This window comes from Dipodomys spectabilis, unplaced genomic scaffold, assembly GCF_019054845.1.
Source record: "Dipodomys spectabilis isolate Male_0828 unplaced genomic scaffold, ASM1905484v1 ptg000095l, whole genome shotgun sequence".
Classification (NCBI taxonomy): domain Eukaryota; kingdom Metazoa; phylum Chordata; class Mammalia; order Rodentia; family Heteromyidae; genus Dipodomys; species Dipodomys spectabilis.
Window position 1 is genome coordinate 42,412,860 of NW_024870772.1, and position 18,541 is coordinate 42,431,400.

General features: G+C 36.9%; 1 protein-coding gene across 1 annotated transcript in view; it reads right to left on the reverse strand.

Annotated features, from left to right (window-relative positions):
• LOC122112508 (phosphatidylinositol 3,4,5-trisphosphate 3-phosphatase TPTE2-like) overlaps positions 1-18,541 on the reverse strand; it is a 98,272-nt gene that overhangs the window by 43,162 nt on the left and 36,569 nt on the right. The window contains exons 14-19 of the mRNA XM_042685305.1: positions 16,994-17,038; positions 14,477-14,530; positions 12,191-12,232; positions 5,917-5,970; positions 4,449-4,502; positions 858-911 (exon numbers count right to left, since the gene is read on the reverse strand). Of these exons, the coding sequence (XP_042541239.1) occupies positions 858-911; positions 4,449-4,502; positions 5,917-5,970; positions 12,191-12,232; positions 14,477-14,530; positions 16,994-17,038 (303 nt within the window). The remainder of the gene's footprint in view (positions 1-857; positions 912-4,448; positions 4,503-5,916; positions 5,971-12,190; positions 12,233-14,476; positions 14,531-16,993; positions 17,039-18,541) is intronic.

Consider the following 18,541-nt stretch of genomic DNA (forward strand, 5'->3'; position numbering starts at 1 on the left):
ATATTTTCTAAGGGGTTGAACTCTAAAAACTTGTACATTGAGTAGCTATTTACAAAGTAGTATACAACTTTTATCTACAATTAAGTCTCCTATGATGTGTAGATAATCTTGAGCCTCCTCTGAAGTGCTACTGTAACAGCATCAAGAATCAAAATTGAAGTTCAACTTTTTATTGCTGCAGCTGGCTAATATGTGTAACAGCATTTTGGATTAAATTTATTTTGAAGTTCAACTTGAGTGTATAGGTATCCATCAGCCTTTCCCTCTTGAATTTCCTCATTCACAAGTCCCTCCACCACCCTGTACTTACCACATTTCATGGGTGTCTTTTCCCTGCCTTGGATGGGGGGGATGGCGGAGAGGACTGGGACTCTATTCACCATTATACTGGGTTTGCATTTGGGATACCAGCCTCACATGGTGGCAGAGCTTTGGTGGGTGAGAGACAGATGCCAGGTCTATTAACTCCATTATTTCTGCTAAGGGTGCTACTTTTCCTGCCCACAGGTGTTACACACAATTCCCTCCTCTCTTACCTCATACAGACATTATCATACTCTCTTAGAATTTTTGGCTACTATCACAGTTTAGGAGTAAAAAGCATTCTTATGAGATTTTTTTTCTCCAGACAACTAAGATAGAAAGGTACCTATGGATATTACAACAAAAGGACCTTAGAAAAATAGTATCAAAGACACTTCATTGTCACCAATACTGCCAATGAATTCTCAATCTGTTTTTTTCTGTAAATATGCTTTCATGCATGTGTAAATATTTATGTTTTTAAACACATATATGTACATATACATATAAATGCACATGTGTGTGTGTGTGAAAGCATATGTATATTTACTCACCATTTACTTCTGTCTTCTTCCACAGATTCCATTGTGGAATCAGATGAGAGTATGCTAAAAGATAGAAACAAAGCATATAGTCAGACACTGTATGATTTTATAGACTTGATTTTTAGTTCTAATTAGCTATACTTTATCTTAGAAATTTGTTGACCTTTAAAAATTGAATTTAAAATAAGAAATTTAACATGTCATTAAACAATGACTAGAGTTCAGTTCTTTCCTACTGAATCTAAATCTAATGGGTAACCATATTTTATAGATGAATCTTAATTCTTCAATAACCCACAAATCAATCAAAAATATTTTGGTCAATCTCCATGCATTTCAACATTTTCTGTAGTTTATCTTGATGCCTATTTCTAGTTTAGTTCCATTCAGACATGATAGAAACAGGAATATAACCTTTGCTTATATGTGTTAAGCCTTCCTTTATATAGTTACCATACAGTAATAGAGAGAAGAAAAGAAAGAAAAAAGAAAGTAATACTGCCTCTGTGCCCTAAAATATTATTTACTTTGGAGAAAGCTTCTTGGGTTGACATTTAATCTGTAACTGCAGATGTCTGCTTCCATTTGCTCCATGTTGTCAGTTAATTATGAAGTTTCCTTGTTGATTTTTTTGCAGGGGTCGAGATAATTAAGAGGTCTATCTATGCTTCTATATACAGTAGTGCTCGTTGTATGAAATTGGGTGCACTGATCTTTTTTATATCCTCTTGATGGTATCCTTTGTCAATATGAAATGACTGCTATCTCATAATTTTTGAAATTTTCTTTGCCCGATATGAGTACTTTTATATCTGGTTAATTTCCATTTCTTAGAATAACTTTTTCTATCTTTTCACTTTTAGTGTGTTTTGTCTTTGCTAGAAAGGTATACTTTCTTTCCTCTCTTTTTTTCTCTCTTCTTTCTCCCCTCCCCCCCGCTCTCTCTCTATTCTCTATTGAAGTTTATTAAAGTTCAACTTCAGTTTGTTTGCACATGTCATTCTTATCCCATATAATGTCCACCTAGAAACAATGGTCAAACATGTTTTGCCCTTTTTGGGTAACTTTCTACTTTTTAGAAATGTCTACATTTTAGTCTCTTTTATCTGTGAATATGTATATAGGCTCATACACTGAGGTATGTATGTGGGTATTTGTATACACATGTCACGTGTGTATATATAAAACACTTGTATCATGTTTGGTCAAGAAGTCTGTCACAGGGTACTGCTACATAAATATTCATATAAGGAAGGCATTTAAAAATACTTTTTAAAAAACATTAAAAAGTATTTAAAGCATTTAAAAACATACTCAGACACCATACGACTAATCAAATTCTATTCAAATTAGCTACAATTTCTGCACAGTTCATGTGCATGTTGGCCTTAACTTATATCAAAATCAGTTGCTTAGCTTGTATGTTTTAATGAAGATTAGCTTCTATAAAAGTTTCATGACTTTTACCAGTGAATTTAAAAGCAGTGTCAGTATTTTCATTTGACATTTCAAATTTAACTTCAGTTTCCAGATATAAATTTTTTTAGCCATGTGACTTTGTAATTTATAACTATTCTTATTATAAGTCAATTGATCTTTTTTGTTAAGTAGTGTACTAAGAAGATTCAAGTCCATATGTCAGGTTATGAGTGAAGTACATCTTTTAAATACTCTTTCCATCCTCAAAACTGAATGATATTTAAAACTTGATATGTAACCCTGTCATTTGGACACCAGCATATCATATATTCTAGAATAGCCATTTTAATCTTGTCAAAATGTAATGAGTAAAGCTGGGATGTCTATAATCCTTGGATTCAGAAGACTGGGGTTGGAGGTTTGACAGAGCAGCATGACTACATGGTGATAATCTGTCTCAAAAAAAAAGGAAGGAGGCTCAAATTCATGCTCAAATTCAGGCTCAAATCCATGTTTAGAGTTACTCAGGAGGCAGAAAGATTATGATTTACAGCCAGACAGGGAAAACAATCTCTGAGATCCCATCTTATCCAATAAGGCAGGCCTAGTGGTACATGCAAAAAAGACCTTATCCCTAAAGTAAAATATGCTGAAGGCATGGCTCAATGGTAGACCTCTTACCTACCACCCCAAATTCAAACTGAGCACCACTAAATTGCAAGTGAGAGACAGAAGGAGAAAAACAGTGACAGAAAGAGAAATCTGTATGAATATGTAGGGGCCAATTCATTGTGCTATGTTTATGTGAATATGTACATAAATAATAAATAAGTTCCTTTATGTTTGTCTTATCTGTGCTGGCAGCCGCACCATCAGACACTGATATGAACTCCTAAGAAGAAGTTCTAAAATATTTCAAAAACATAAAGTCAGATACTACAAGATTTATTCTTAACTTTAAGGTTAAAATTAGATACAATTTATGTACAGCTAATAAGCATCAGTAACTGGAATGGCTGTAGCTTTGTTCCTCACAGAGATGAAAATTCATTCATTCATTTATTTCATTCATTACTAGTTCTGGTGCTTGAGTTCAGTAACTGGTCACTGTCCCTGAGTTTTTAGATCAAGGCCTGAACTCTACCACTCCACTTCTGGCATTTTGCTAGTTAATTTGAGATAAGAAACTCATGGACTTTCCAACCAGGGCTGACTTTGAACTGCAGTCCTCACATCTCAGCCTCCTGAATAGCTTGGATTATAGGCAGGAGCCTTCAGCACCTGGCTTAAATCTTTTTATTTTTAATGAAAAGAATTAACTGTAAATACTTATGCTGCACTGCTCACAATGGAATCAAAGGACAGTGGCAAGATTTTGATTTGTCTTTTCAATCAGCTGCGGTTTGTAGGTACAGATCCCCTGATCCATCCAGATTCCTGATTCTTAAATCCCTCACCTTCCTCGCCTTCACCTTGAGTACTGTCCTTTCTGCCCTCATCGGTTCAAGAGACCACAGTTGTGAGCCAGGAGCTCCATCCAGTCTGCTGAAGGGATTAGACTTGGGGCACCCACTTCACATGGTTCCAGCACTGAGGCTGGGGAAGGAAGACTTCTAGGATTCTTAGCTTCATTGTTTTCTGCTAAAGGCTTTGTTTCCTGTTTTCTTCTATACCCTACTGGCTTCAAATAAACTAACTAAATTGAGACTCCTTTGTATAGCTAACTAAGGACAATTTTTTAAATTAAAAAAAATCGCCCTTGGTATCTCCAGGAAAGATCACATGCAGTAACTAAGAGTGACAAACTCTAGGAATAAGAAGACTCCCTCAATAATAATGCTTCCCCTCTCTCATCCTTCCCCCTTCTTCTCTTCTTCTTGCTTCTCCTTCCTCCACACCTTCTACCTTTTCTTCCTTCCTTCCTATCTTCGCTTTTCTTTTCCCTTTTCCCTTCTCCTTCTTTGTGGTTTTGATTGGACCCAGAAGCTTGCTCATGCTACATACTTTAAATTAAAAGACATCAAAGTACAAGAGTACATCATGAGAAAATATTAAGAATATTATCAAGGGAAATCTGTTTACATGGATGCCACTGCAGTGATTTGATTGTCTACTTGCACGCACACACATACACACACACACTCACACAAACACACACAGCATTTTAAATTTCTATCTTACGTTTTAATTGTCGCTTCGCTTGGATGAATTTCCTTGGCTTTCGTTGATACCTTGCTAAAGGATTAGAAGGAATATGGAAAGAAACCATGTCAGTTTGGGTTCCAATTAGTTATAATTACTATTCAACTAATAAGCATCAGGAGCAAGAAGACTTCCCCCACGACTTGTTCTTTCCATCACGATTCAAAAGACAAGAGTATATTCTACACAGTAGTTTATCATTTTAAAGCTTATAGTTTTAAAGCTTGTACAACAAACACATACTGCAGTGCATTCATTGAGAATGGATCTAGTGAACTTTTCTATCTGGACTGCCCAACTGCATTCCACCCAATCTCAACTTCTCAGCTTTCCATATAGAATGTGGGCTTATTTATAGCTCACATTCCACTGGTAGTCCCATCACCAGGTATTGTTGAAAATGCATAGGTAGAAGGGCGTAGGATTTTTAAATGCACATAGTAAGACATCACATGACTTCCTAGACTGCAAATTCTGATTCAAATTATTATATAGCATAGAAACTATTGGAACCTTTGTTTCATACAAATCAATTACTTTGAAACTTGTCAACCATTTTCCACAGAAGTGAGTTGTAGGGATTTGGAATGGACATATTTGGTCTGCTAACTTCTTAACAACTCTACCTTTCTATTCAGGTGTTTACATCCAAATTAAAGCAGAGTCTACACTTACTGTGTTGCTTCCCTCAATTCAATTGTATTGTACAGGTACACATCTTTACTATCTAAGTTCTGGATAGTTAAGTTCCAGAACCTGTTATTCCTTATGTCCAACATCATAAATATCTTTCCTGCTCTTATACAATTTAAACAGACTCCAGACCTGGGGCAGGGGCCCTGAAAAATGTGTAGCAGGTGTGGGTTGAAAGCCAGCCTTTCATGGTGGCAGACCTCTGCATACTGAGGATTTGGGTACCAGCTTCACATAGTGACAAAACTCTGGGTAATGAAGAACATATGCATGATATCTAATGGTTGATCCTCTGTTTGCTCCATATCTACTATGTTTTACTCCCAACCAAACACTTTTGTCCTCTGGTCCTTTCTATAACAGACTCATTAAAAGGAAAGTTTGTATTTTCTTAGGATTGTTACTAAATATAGAAGAAACATATGTCTCATGACCTGTTCCTTTCTTACTTGATTTAATCTAAAGAAGAAATATTCAGAAGAAGTGATATTCAGAAAGAAGTTATATTCAGATCTTTCTGGATTTAAGCACAGTGTCAAAGATCTTGTATTGCCACGGTACTTGAAAATAACTTTTTAATAAATGCCCCTATGCAGGTCTATTGCTGTTTCTGAATGTGAACCATTACTATTTTTACAGACACAAGTATATGGACTATTTGTATATAAAGTTTCAATTCTAACTTTACGTTGTATCTATGAACATAAATACATATCTATATAATTATATACATCATAGACTCATTTTATCTCACCTTCCATCATTGATTTCTTCTTCGTATACTGATAAATAGTCACATGAAATCACCCTATAGAATGTAAGCATACATGTAGTCAGTTATCATGGGACTTTTAATACTTAATATTCTAGGTCAAATTATTCTGCAGCTTAAAAATTTAGAAGCTTTAATAGGCTCAATAGCTATGTACATAAGACCAATAAGATGATGCTAAGTGAATAAACTCTAAGATATGGCAACAAGAGGTTTTTCTTCTTCTTCTTGTTTTTAATGTACTATGTTATTTCCTTTTTCTTTTGTGTTTTTTTCTCTGTGGTTTATCTCCTGCTGTCACTGTATTTGATTTTGGTACTCTGGGTATTGTATATGAGTTTATCTGAATTAGGGAAGGGGAATAACAAAATGGTGAGACAAAGGACAAAGGGTGAACCAATGCAACAGTGATACTCACAAGACAATATGTTGGAAATGAACTGTACAACTGAGGGGGGGGAATTCTGAAGGGAGGGAAAAGTGGGAAAAAAGTGAGGGAGGGGTAACAAGTTTGACAAGAAATGCACTCACTACCTTACATATGTAAGTGTAACCCTCTGTATGTCACTTTGACAATGAAATTAATTAAAAAAGAAACTTTATTCTCACGTAAATCAGTTATTTAAAAGTTTATTCATCATTTCTTTTACAGATGTCAAATTTTATAGATTTCTAATGGATTTATTCTGTCTAGGAAAAGTCTTTTAAAGTCTTTTACAGCTAAATGAAAATAATGCTAGTCTTCTGTGATTTATTTCCCCATTTTGAATGTGTTGTCTAAGTACAAATCCCTTTTGAATTATTTTTAAGCAACAGCTCCTGAAGATCACCATCCTAAGAGTCTTTATGCCATCCCACAAGATCAAGGCACTAAAGGCCTGAATCAAGAATTCTAAAAATGGAAAATGGGTTTGATTTGAGAACCAGCCTCTTGTGGTAGCAGAACTCCTCATAAACAAAGGCTTAGGCTACCCAGTTTCACAAGATGACATAGTCCTGAATAAAGGATTCTTTATGTGTGATCTTTGACCTTTTGTGTTTAGGGCTCTACTACTCTTTAGGTAGCAGAACTCCTCATAAACAAGGCTTAGGCTACCCAGTTTCACAAGATGACATAGTCCTGAATAAAGGATTCTTTATGTGTGATCTTTGACCTTTTGTGTTTAGGGCTCTACTACTCTTTATCCAATATTATTTCTTCGCTCCCAAAAGGATTCTATTCTTTAGTTAACTCCATTTGTAAAAGGTTGCTACAAAGAGTAACCAACATACTCCCTAGAAAAAGCATACTGCTCATGACCTGTTTCTCTCTTACTCTATTTGTTCTACAGGAGGAAGAAAGTTAATCACAGATCTCTCAGAGCAAAAAATTAGATGTGGTGTCAAAGGCCTGAGAAATTTCCAAGAGACAACACACATCTCCATTTTCCCCCTCTCTCTACTTGTTTTTCTTTTTTTTTTTCTTTTTTTGTTTTTCTTTTATTTATTTATTTATTTCTAGTGTCAGTATCAGAGTGTGAACAAAGGCTGTCCCCTTTCTAGCAAAGTTTTTAGGTTTGAGGCAAAACTTCACTCCTTTTGTGCTTAGATATATTTTGGATAGGGCTTCTTGTTTTGACAGGGTATGGGTATCAGTCCATGATATTCCTACCCATATATCCTATTAGCCAGGGTCTTATGCTTGTGCTACACTGCTCCACCACTCTTGTTTAACATTTTGCTATATGTGTATGTGTGTAGGTGGGTATTTTTCTCATTATGTCTTTAGAAATATGTATGTGAGAATATGTATATATATATGTATGCATTTACAGGTATACTTAGAATATTCTTGGATTTTAACTCATATTTCAATACTAGATCCCACAGCAGGTGCTACTGCCAATTCTTTCAGGATAAGGAATGATCAGAATATATACTCAGGCATAACACATAACCAGCACAACTTTTAAATCTGAACAGGTTAATTTAAAAAACCCACATGAAACTGTCATTTCCTAAGATGCTTTACATAGGAGTAGTTAAAATCAGAGGATAGGTAAAGATGAAGTTCATTCATTGGTTTATTAGAATTGAACCTTTACATGGGGACCTTTATTTCAAGTTGAAATTTAGGTTGTAGGTACTGGAATTACACAGATACAACTGATTATCAAGTCTTCCAATCACTTCCTTACTGTCACTCATTGTGTCTTTACTACCAGTCATATAGGGTAAGTTTGTAGACCAGGGATACAAAAGACAAGAGAATCATTCTTGATCTATAGTGGCAGCCACCAGATCACAAAAATAAACAAGAAAAGGAACAAGGACACATGAAAGAAAGAGAAGAGACTGTGAGCAATATGTTTTTTTTTTCCTGATCAATCAGAACCTTATGGTATATTGGATTAGCCTGCTCAATTGCCTTAAACGATTAAATTAAAAAAACCCTGACCCAATGATATGCTGCCTATTAAATATTTATTTCAATAGTAAGGACTGATTTAAAAAACTAGTATGGAAGAGAGGAATGTAAGAATATATTTCTGGCAAACAATAAAACAAAACAAGGACGAGCAGCTTTTAATGTAAGAAAAATTAGACTGCAGCAAACACTGGAAAAAACATACAGAAGGACAGAAAATTATGAGAATATGTGAAATAAAGAAAAATAATATTTGTAAAGATACAGTTACACAATACAGGACAATGTGCTTCTATTAAACCAAAATCATTAAACCTACAAGGCAATATCATTAAACCTACAAGGAGATATAGTCTTGACCACAAGAAGTTAGAAGCATCATTATCTGTTCCTACCAAAGAAAGATTATTCAAGCCAGGTGCTGGTGGCTCATGCCTGTAATCCTAGCTACTCAGGAGGCTGAGATCTGAGGATTACGGTTCAAAGCCAGCCCGGGCAGGAAAGTCTGTGAGACTCTTATCTCCAATAAACCACTAGAAAACTGGAAGTGGCGCTGTGGCTCAAGTGGTAGAGTGCTCACCTTGAGCTGAAGAGCACAGGGACAGCACCCAGGCCCAGAGTTCAAGCCCCACGACCGACAAAAAAAAAAAAAAGAACATTCAAAATTATTTTTAAAAAACCATGCAAATTAACTGACAGTCATTTGAAAATCAGAGGATTGATAAAGAAATCAATAAGGGCCAGGTGCCCATGGCTCAGGCCTGTAATTCTAGCTACTCAGGAGGCTGAGGTCTGAGTTTTGCAATTCAAAGCCAGTCCGGGAATGGAAAGTCTGTGAAACTCTTAGCTCCAATTAACCATTAGAAAACCGGAAAAAAGCCAGAAGTAGTGCTGTGGCTCAAAGTGGTAGAGTACTCATCTTGAGCTGAAGAATACAGGGACATTGCCCAGACCCAGAGTTCAAGACCCATAACTGACCCAAAAAAAAATCAATAAGGAAATTCAAAGTTTCAATATAATGTTGGAAAATACACTGATTTTGATGTGGTAGCTCAAGTTGATCTCAAAAAAGTACAAGAGAGAAGAGCAGTGACAGGTTAGGGGTTATGTATAGGGAAGTAGAGTGGGGATGGATAAATAAGTAGAGACCAGAGGTCACACAAGAGTAACTCTAATGTTCTATAGAGCATAGTATTAGAGCTTGTTGGAGAGTAACTGAATGTTTCCAAATAACAAGTGAAGATTACTTTGAATGTTTCTACCACAAACCACCTATGTATAACAAAGATCTTAGAGAAATGCCTGTCTGATCATAACAATCAGTATGCACATGTTAAACCAATCACAATATATCCTATAAATATATCCACTTTCCTGACACTTGTGGCTCATGCCTATAATAAATCCTAGCTCCTCAGCAGGCTGAGATCTAAGGATTACAGTTCAAAGGCAGCCCAGGTAGCAAAGTCCTTGAGACTCTGGTCTTTAAGTATCCTCCAAAAAGCCAGAAATGGAGTTGTGGCTCAAGTGGTAGAGCACTAGCCTTGAGCAAAAAAGTTATAGGCCCAGAGTTCAAGCCCTACTACCATAAATGGGAAGTGGTGCTGTAGCTCAAGTGGTAGAGCGCTTGCCTTGAGCTGAAGAGCTGAGGGACAGCGCCCAGGCCCAGAGTTCAAGCCCCACGACTGACAAAAAAAAAAAAAAAAAGAGGTCATTTGTTTCCTACTACCATAAATGCATACTACCTACATGCATAAATAAATCTACTTAATGTCTGGATTTAAAAAGAAAACATTCTGTAAAATTATACCAGAGAACTTTTCCACTTTAGTGTGCTACATTTCTATTCACGTAGACTTAAAAGGTGCAAAGGTATCCATGTTACAACAAGTATGCTGAAACAACAATGACATTCTATACTGCAGTTATCTCAAATGTGATCTCCACTTTTCTTGGTGTGTGAGATTATGAGTGTGCAAGATTCCACATGTTTATATAGAAATAACCTAACACAAATGTATGTGTTTTTATCTGTGCATATGTGCCATATATGTTTATTCCATAAATTTATATCAATAGACACATTTTTGTCAATGTCTATTATGGTCTCATTTAAAGCTCACCTTTTACTGGCAATATGGAAAATTCATCTGGAATAATGTTATATGATTTTTAAAAAACCATATTGTCAGCCCATCATGTGACTGCTAGACTTCACATTATGGTTCAAATTAACCTACTACATAAATCACTACTGTTGAAAATTCTGTGATTCATTCTTCCCATAAAAATTAGATTTGGAATGAACACATTTGGTCTGGTAATCTATTAAGCAAATAAATTTTGTGTTCAGGAGTTTACAAACAAAAGTCTAGTATAAGCTTTTGTTTTTATTTTATTTGGTTTAGGTATAAATCCTTTCTACTTTATCTAATATTCTGATTCAGGTTTCTATAGCAGCTTCTTACATTCATCATCATTAACTCTGTCCTTTTCTTAACATCAGGTTAAGAAACAACAAGCCTGAAGTAAAGGCTCTGACAAATTTTTGCTGGGTTTGAGATGAGAGCCACCCTCCCAATCGGCAGAACTCTACATTAACAAGGGTTTGGGACATCAGCCTTACATACTGACAAGAGTTCCGAATAATGAGGGAACACATACATCATTTCTGGTATATGATGCTCAGGGTGTATTGCTTCATATCTACCACCTCCTAATCTCTGTTCCAAACAGGATTGAGTCCTATGGTCCAATCCGTTAGAGACTCTCAAATAGAGAACCTGGTTATTTCCTAAAGGACTGCCTATTATTAAGAGTAACAAAAAGGACTGACTACAACAGATTACTTCTAACGGCACTTTCCTGTCTGACTTCACTTGATCAAAATATAGAAATTATCAAAAATCTCTCAGTGGGAACATCTAAATAAACTTCCAAAGAGTCAGTGTAATCCCAAGGTTCTCCAGAGGATAACTTTACAAATTTCAGTCTTCCCTTTTTCCATTAGCTGGTACTGTAGTTGGATGACAGGGCTTCCTGCCTGCTTGCTTATATATAAGCACTCTATCACCTGAGCTATGGTCCAAGTCTTTGAGAGCTTTAGATATGTTTTCAGAAAAGGTCTTCCTCTTAGGCTGGAAAGTGACTTCAAACAACAATCTGATTCCTATGATGCTAGAAGGGAGGGTAATATACCAGTGAGCTCATATGTCAGACTCACTGTTTCAGATGAGGGTTTCAATAACTGCTTGCAGGATAGCTTGTAAATGAGATAACTCTCAGGTGCCAATTCCCACACAGCTGGCATTAAAGGTATGTGTGACAACAAAACCTTCCTGATAGACATGCCCCCCCCCTTTTTTTTTGTCTGCCGTGGGGCTTGAACTCTGGGCCTGGGCTTTTTCCCTGCGCTCTTCAGCTCAAGGCGAGCTTGAGCCATACCACCACTTCTGGTTTTCTAGTGGTTATTGGAGATAAGAGTTTCATGGACTTCCCTGCCCATGCTGGCTTTGAACCATGATCCTCAGATGTCAGCCTCTTGAGTAGCTAGGATTACAGGCGTGAGCCACTGGTGCCCAGCTACATGTCCTTAATTTTACTAGTGGTACTGCTATATGAACACAGGGTCTTTCATGTTTTGATACACTCTGAAACACACATGCTACAGTCCTTGCTTACTATTTCTTTTGTGTTTGACTGTTCAGTTCTAGGCACAATGTATAAGCACATGTATTTATGTGTCTGTACATATATACATATTCAAATATATACAAAGATACAATTGGCATAAACTTCTACATATAAACTTGTCTATATATGAATTTTATGGGCTTATTTGTATCTCACCTTTCAGAATCTGGTATTGAACACAATTCATATGGACAAGGTCTATGGGAATTAAAAATACATATCATTAAATATCATATGACTTCCTAGAATTCACATTCCAGTCTTAATTACTCTGAAGATCATGCACAAGTGGACTTTAATTTTTTTTTTACCTATACCTTTCATTCTCTTTTCAGCCATTATTTGGATTAAAGACACCACTACAGTTTTAGATCATTAAAGAAACACACTTAGCCATAAAACACTGCCAATAAGCATCACCTGAATCTAGGTCTGAGTGGATTTCCAGCTCAGTGGGTTGGACAAGAGGACAAATACAAGATAATCTCCAAAGGCAATGAGAACAATTCAGCGAGCCACCAAAGGGTTTGAGCTTCAACTCACTTAGGGACAGGAATGCTGATCAACCATGATCTTCCTCTTAGCAAACCCCCAACTTTTCAAAGTCATTGTAGATAAAAGACTGCGAGTAACTAGATATTTATTCATTTATTTGAAAGACAACTGTAGTGTCCATCATTCATGTGTTGGGAAATTCTTCAGAGTGACTGTTGGAGCAAGGAGCCTTTCATGTGCTCCCACTCACTAGTGCATTTTTATTTCCCAGAAAATCAGTTATTCTAAAACTTGTGAACCACCATCCAATAGAAATGAATGTTATAGCTTGGGGATGGACATATTTGGTCTGGGAAAATACAAAACTACTAAACATTTATGTTCTGTGTTTGCTACTAAATAAAACTAGTGTTAACGTTTTGTGTTTTCCCCATAAGTTCACTGTGTGTTCTAATTACAAATACCTTCTACCCTATTTAAGTTCCTTATTCTCCAGTCCTTGTGCCCACTTCTTATGTCCAACATTATAAATATCTATCTTGCCCTAACACATAGTTAGGCCTGATGTAGGGACTCTTTTCAGATTTGTGATAAAAACCAGCCTTGCACAGTGTCAGAGCTAGACATAATAACATTTTAGACACTAGCTTCATATAGTGACAGGGTTCTGTGTCACATAGTGACAGGGACATATGCATGATCTTGATTTTTTTTTCTTTTTTGTCGGTTGTGGGCCTGAACTCTGGGTCTGGGCGCCTTCCCTCAGCTCTTCAGCTCAAGGCTAGCGTTCTACCACTTGAGCCACAGCACCACTTCTGGCTTTTTCTGCTTAGGTGGTGCTGAGGAATCAAATCCAGGGCCTCATGCATGCAAGGCAAGCACTCTACCACTGAGCCACCTTCCCAGCTCTGATCTTGATCTTTTATGGACATGGTTCTGTGGCTCACTATCCTCTATTTCTGTTACTTTTTCTTTTCTGTAAGCAGAATTTTCTCTCCTTTGGTCCAATGCACAACAATCCAAAAGTAAAAAATGCTATTTTCCAAAGGAATATGTTACTAAAATGACTGTTGTAAAAGAAGCATACTTATGATGTATACTTTAAGATAACAGAAGTTAGTCACAAATATCTCAGTGAATACATTTAGACATATTGTCAAAGATACTGTGTATTATCAAGGGACTTCTGAGGATCATTTAATAAATCTCAAACTCTTTTTCCTTTTGCTGTAGTCTGAGTTGGTTTTCTCTTTCTCCCTCCTTTCATTTTTTATCTCATTCTTTCCTTCCTTGCTTGCTTCCTCCCTTCCTTCCTTCCTACCTCCCTCCTTTCATCCCTTACTCTCATTCTTTCATCATCTTTGGGGGGGTGGGGCTTACTGTAGTTAAAATATAGGTTCCTTGTCTTCCAGACAGCTGCTCTACCATAACATAATGGCCCATTTTTTTGGTGCTGGTCTAGGGATGTTTTCCATAGGGTTACCTGTTCAGATAGTTCTGGCACTAGACCATGATCTTCCTAATCATGTTCCTAGCAGCTGAGATCTTAGGCCTGCACCACAGTTTCTTTTTGTTGTTGGTGGCAGTGGTGGTAGTGGTGGTGATTGAGGGGCTAGATCTTAGGGCCTGGGTGCTGTCCCTGAGCTCTTCTGCTCAAGGCTAGTGTTATTCCACTTTGAGCCATGGCTGCACTTCCAGTTTTCTGGAGATTAATTGGAGATAAGATTCTCATGGACTTTCCTGCCCAGGCTGAATCATGATCCTCAGATCTCAGCCTCCCTACAGCTAAAATTACAGGCATGAGCCATCAACACTCAGCCACAGTTCCTTTTGTTTGAGATTTGTCTGGTTTGTTTTATGTATGTATGTTCCATCTCATATTCTATCTGTCTAGAAACATGTATGCATTGAATATATGTTTATTTGCTATATTGGTTATGTACTCACTCATCATCGACAATTCCGAGGAGAGGAACAGGTAAGACTTCTGAGAGGTCCACACTAAGAGAAAATAGTGAGACATGACATAAAGTTTTAACATAAATTATTTGCCAAAGAACTAGTGACTCTAGGCATGACCATGTTGGGCATGATCATGTTCATATCTGCATCTATACTTAGTTCATTTATTACAGTTGGATCCTTATAATAACATATATCCTGATACCTTAGAAAATCAGTAAACAATTGACACTTGGAATAGTTATAAAGTATTACCATCGACTGGTATGAGCATTTATTTCACATTTCACTGCAGTTATACATATAAAAAACTTCACAGGTATGATCAATTCTAAGATCACTCCATCATTGACTTTCATCCAAGTATTATTGCTACCAGTCTTTTAGGGTGAGTATATAAACCAGAAAAACAACAAAAAAAAGATTCAGATCTAATCAATGCACACAATCATAAAACCATAAAGACAAACAAGTAAATGGGACAAAGACACATTAAAAAAAACAGAGGAGGAAGCAGGGCTGTGGCTCAAGTGGTAGAGTGCCAGCCTTGAGCTAAAGAGCTCAAGGGACAGCTCCCAGGCCTAGAGTTCAAGACCCACCACTGACAAAAAAAAAAACAAAAAACAGAGGAAAAAAACTTACAACAATGTAAGAAGTATGTCTTTCCTGAATACTCAGGACCTAACCTTATTTCAACTGGAGACTGTCTAGTGGATTAAATTAAAAGAAACCCTTGGCTCAATGATATACTTCCTACTAGACACTCACTTGGTCACTAAAGACTTAGAAAGACTGAAATTGAAGCAAGGAAAGAGTATTTTCTCTGCAAAAGCAAGTCAGAAGCAATCACAGTCACCTTGCAATACGAGAAAAAAAATAGATTCTGTATAAAATCTGGATAATGACACAAAGAAAGACAGCACATTATCCAAAAACTGTCAATGGGAAATAACAATTGTAAATATACAGGTATTCACTGCAGGACAATGCTATTACATAAAACCAACACATTGTTCAATGTAAAAGGGGATATAGACTCAAATGCAATCAAAGTTGGGAGAATCAATATCCATTGTTAACCAGGAAGGATCAGACAATAAGTCAATCAAAAACATAAGAGTATACTCCAAACTAAATTGGTCTAAGAGCCACTTAAAACATTTCATCTAAAGGGAAGACCTCCATAATCTGATTGGTTGAATAGTAAATCATTGGTATAGCACTTCAGAACATGCCTTCCTCTTTGTATTGGAGCATTCACCAGAATAGAGGGTATTTTATACTACAAATCAGTTTCAAATAAAGTTCTAAAAGTTGAAATTATTCTCCATATCTTATTCACCAATAAAATAAAAGTAGGAAAAAACACTTTAGCAATTACACAAGGACATACAAGGTACATACTACTCACTTGATCAACCAAAGGACTGATAAAGAATTAATAAAGAGGGAGGGCTGGGAATGTGGCTTAGTGATAGAGTGCTTGCCTAGCATGCATGAAGCCCTGGGTTCAATTCCCCAGTACCACATACACACACAAAAAGCCAGAAGTGGCACTGTGGCTCAAGTGGTAGAGTGCTGGCTTTGAGCAAAGGAATCTCAGGGACAGTGCTCAGGCCTTGAGTTCAAGCCCCAGGACTGGCAAAAACCCCCACAAGAATTAATTAAATGAATTAATGAAATGAAATGAAAATGAAAATGAAAACATAGTATCACACACACATTTTTTCCGCTTATGTGGTGCTGAGGAATCGAACCCAGGGCCTCATGCATTCAAGACAAGTGCTTTACCTCTGAGCCACCTTCCCAGCCGCACACACACGTTCACATGGAAATTACAAGTTTATCTTTATCTCAAAGAAATTCAATATGGAATAACAGTCACGGCATGACCAGGGTGTGTGAAGAGAATAGAGAGGGACGTTAGTAGAGAGAAATGTGTTTCTGAACAGAAGGAAAAACCTCCAAAAGCAAAGAAGGATATCTACATTAGAAATCATAATTACAAAAATTTCAAAATAGCAAATGAAAATAATATATAACATTCTGTCCCAAAGCAATAATACAAAACTAAGGTCATAGAAATGCCAATTATGCAGTTTGATCACCACACTTAGTATACTCAATGTATTAAACTCTTATGGGCGCTTACTATATGTCACCTAAAAGGAAAATACATTTCAAAAAGCTAAACCAAAATCATATAACATGTTATATATCTACACAAATGGAGCAAAATGATACAATGGTGCAACCAGAGGCCACAAGGGGAACATTAAAAACACAAGGACATTCTGTACTGCAATTCATCTCACCATCCACTTCCCATGTTTATCTTCACCATTCTCAGTGTGTTGTTTTTTGAGCCAGATTTCATAGATATGTTTTATAAGTATATGTTTATGTGCCTATATATACCCACATAGTACATTGGTATTTAGGAAATCTATCCATCCATCTGTTTCACTGCATGTCTATTTTATGGACTCATTTATCTCTCACCTTTTGCTCAGTGCTGAGCGCTCAAATGCCCATTCAGATGATGAACTATGGGATTTAAAAGTAAATACAGTCAGACATCACATGATTGCTATACTTCACATTCTGTTTCCAATTGTTCTGCTGCTTATATACACTAGTGGAATTTCATTCTGATGTAATTCACCTTTTTGAAAGTTTACTATTTTTCAACAGAGTTTAGTTTTTGTAGCACATATTATTCTTGGGAAATATTATAATTCAAGATTGTTGTTCTTTTTTAAATAGCAATTTTTAAAAACATTTTTTTGCTTAGCTTATTTTTTGTTTATGTGGTACCAAGGAATTGAACCCAGGGCCACTCTACCATTAAGCTACATTCCCAGCCCTCAAACTTGTTATTCTATATTTCACAAATATATTAAAGAAGAGTATCATTGTTATAGTTTTAGTTTCAGTTCAACTCTACTGCCTACGTAAAAATCCCTTCTACATCTAAGTAGGTTCCCTGTTGCATAAGTCCATGCATACACTTCTTACATTTACAATCCTAAAAGTCTGCCACAAAATGAAACAATTATAGGAGTGAAGCAGGCACTCTGGATGAAGTGTGTGGGGTTTCCCTTGGCAGAGTTTGATATCAATAAGGGTTTGAGACACCAGTCTCACATACTGACATAGCCCTGGATAACAAGGGACACGTGCATCATCTCTAGTATGTGATGCTCAGGTTGTACTGCTCCATATCTGCCAGTTCCTCCTCTATGATCCCAACAGGATCCCCTATTTTGGTCCAATCAAATAGAAATAACTCTCCAATAGAAATCCTGGTATGTCCTAAGGGACAGCCTCTTAATAATTTCCTGCCGTACTCCATTTGATCAAAATTCAGAAAACATCCAAAGATCTCAGAGAAAACATCTAAAAAGACTTTCAAACATTCACTGTAATCCCAAAGTTGTTCAAATTCCAATCCTGTTCCACACTTTTCCATTAGCTGGCACTGCATTCAGATGACAAGACATCCTGCCTGCTTGCTAGACAAGCGCTCTACCACCTGAGCTATGGTCCAAAGTCCTTGAGTGCTTTAGATATGTTTTCAGATAAGGTCTTCCTTTTAGGCTGGGAAGTGACTTCAAACAACAATCTGAGGGGCTGGGAAGGTAGCTCAGTGGTAGAGCGCTTGCCTTGCATGCCTGAGGCCCTGGGTTCGATTCCTCAGCACCACATAAGCAAAAAGAAAAAAGCCAGAAGTGGCGCTGTGGCTCAAGTGGTAGAGTGCTAGCCTTGAGCTGAAGGACAGCGCTCAGGCCCAGAGTTCAGGCCCCACGACGGACCCCCCCAAAAAAAAAATGAAAACAACAATCTGATTCTTATGATGCTAGAAGAGGGGTCGGAGAGGTAATGTACCAGTGAGTTCATATGTCAGCCTTACTGGTTCAGATGAGGGTCTCAGTAACTGTTTGCAGGATGGCTGAGATTACCCTCAGTGTCCAATTCCCACACAGCTGGCATTAAAGACACGTGTGACAAGCAGAACCTTCCTGATAGACATATCCTTAATTTTACTAG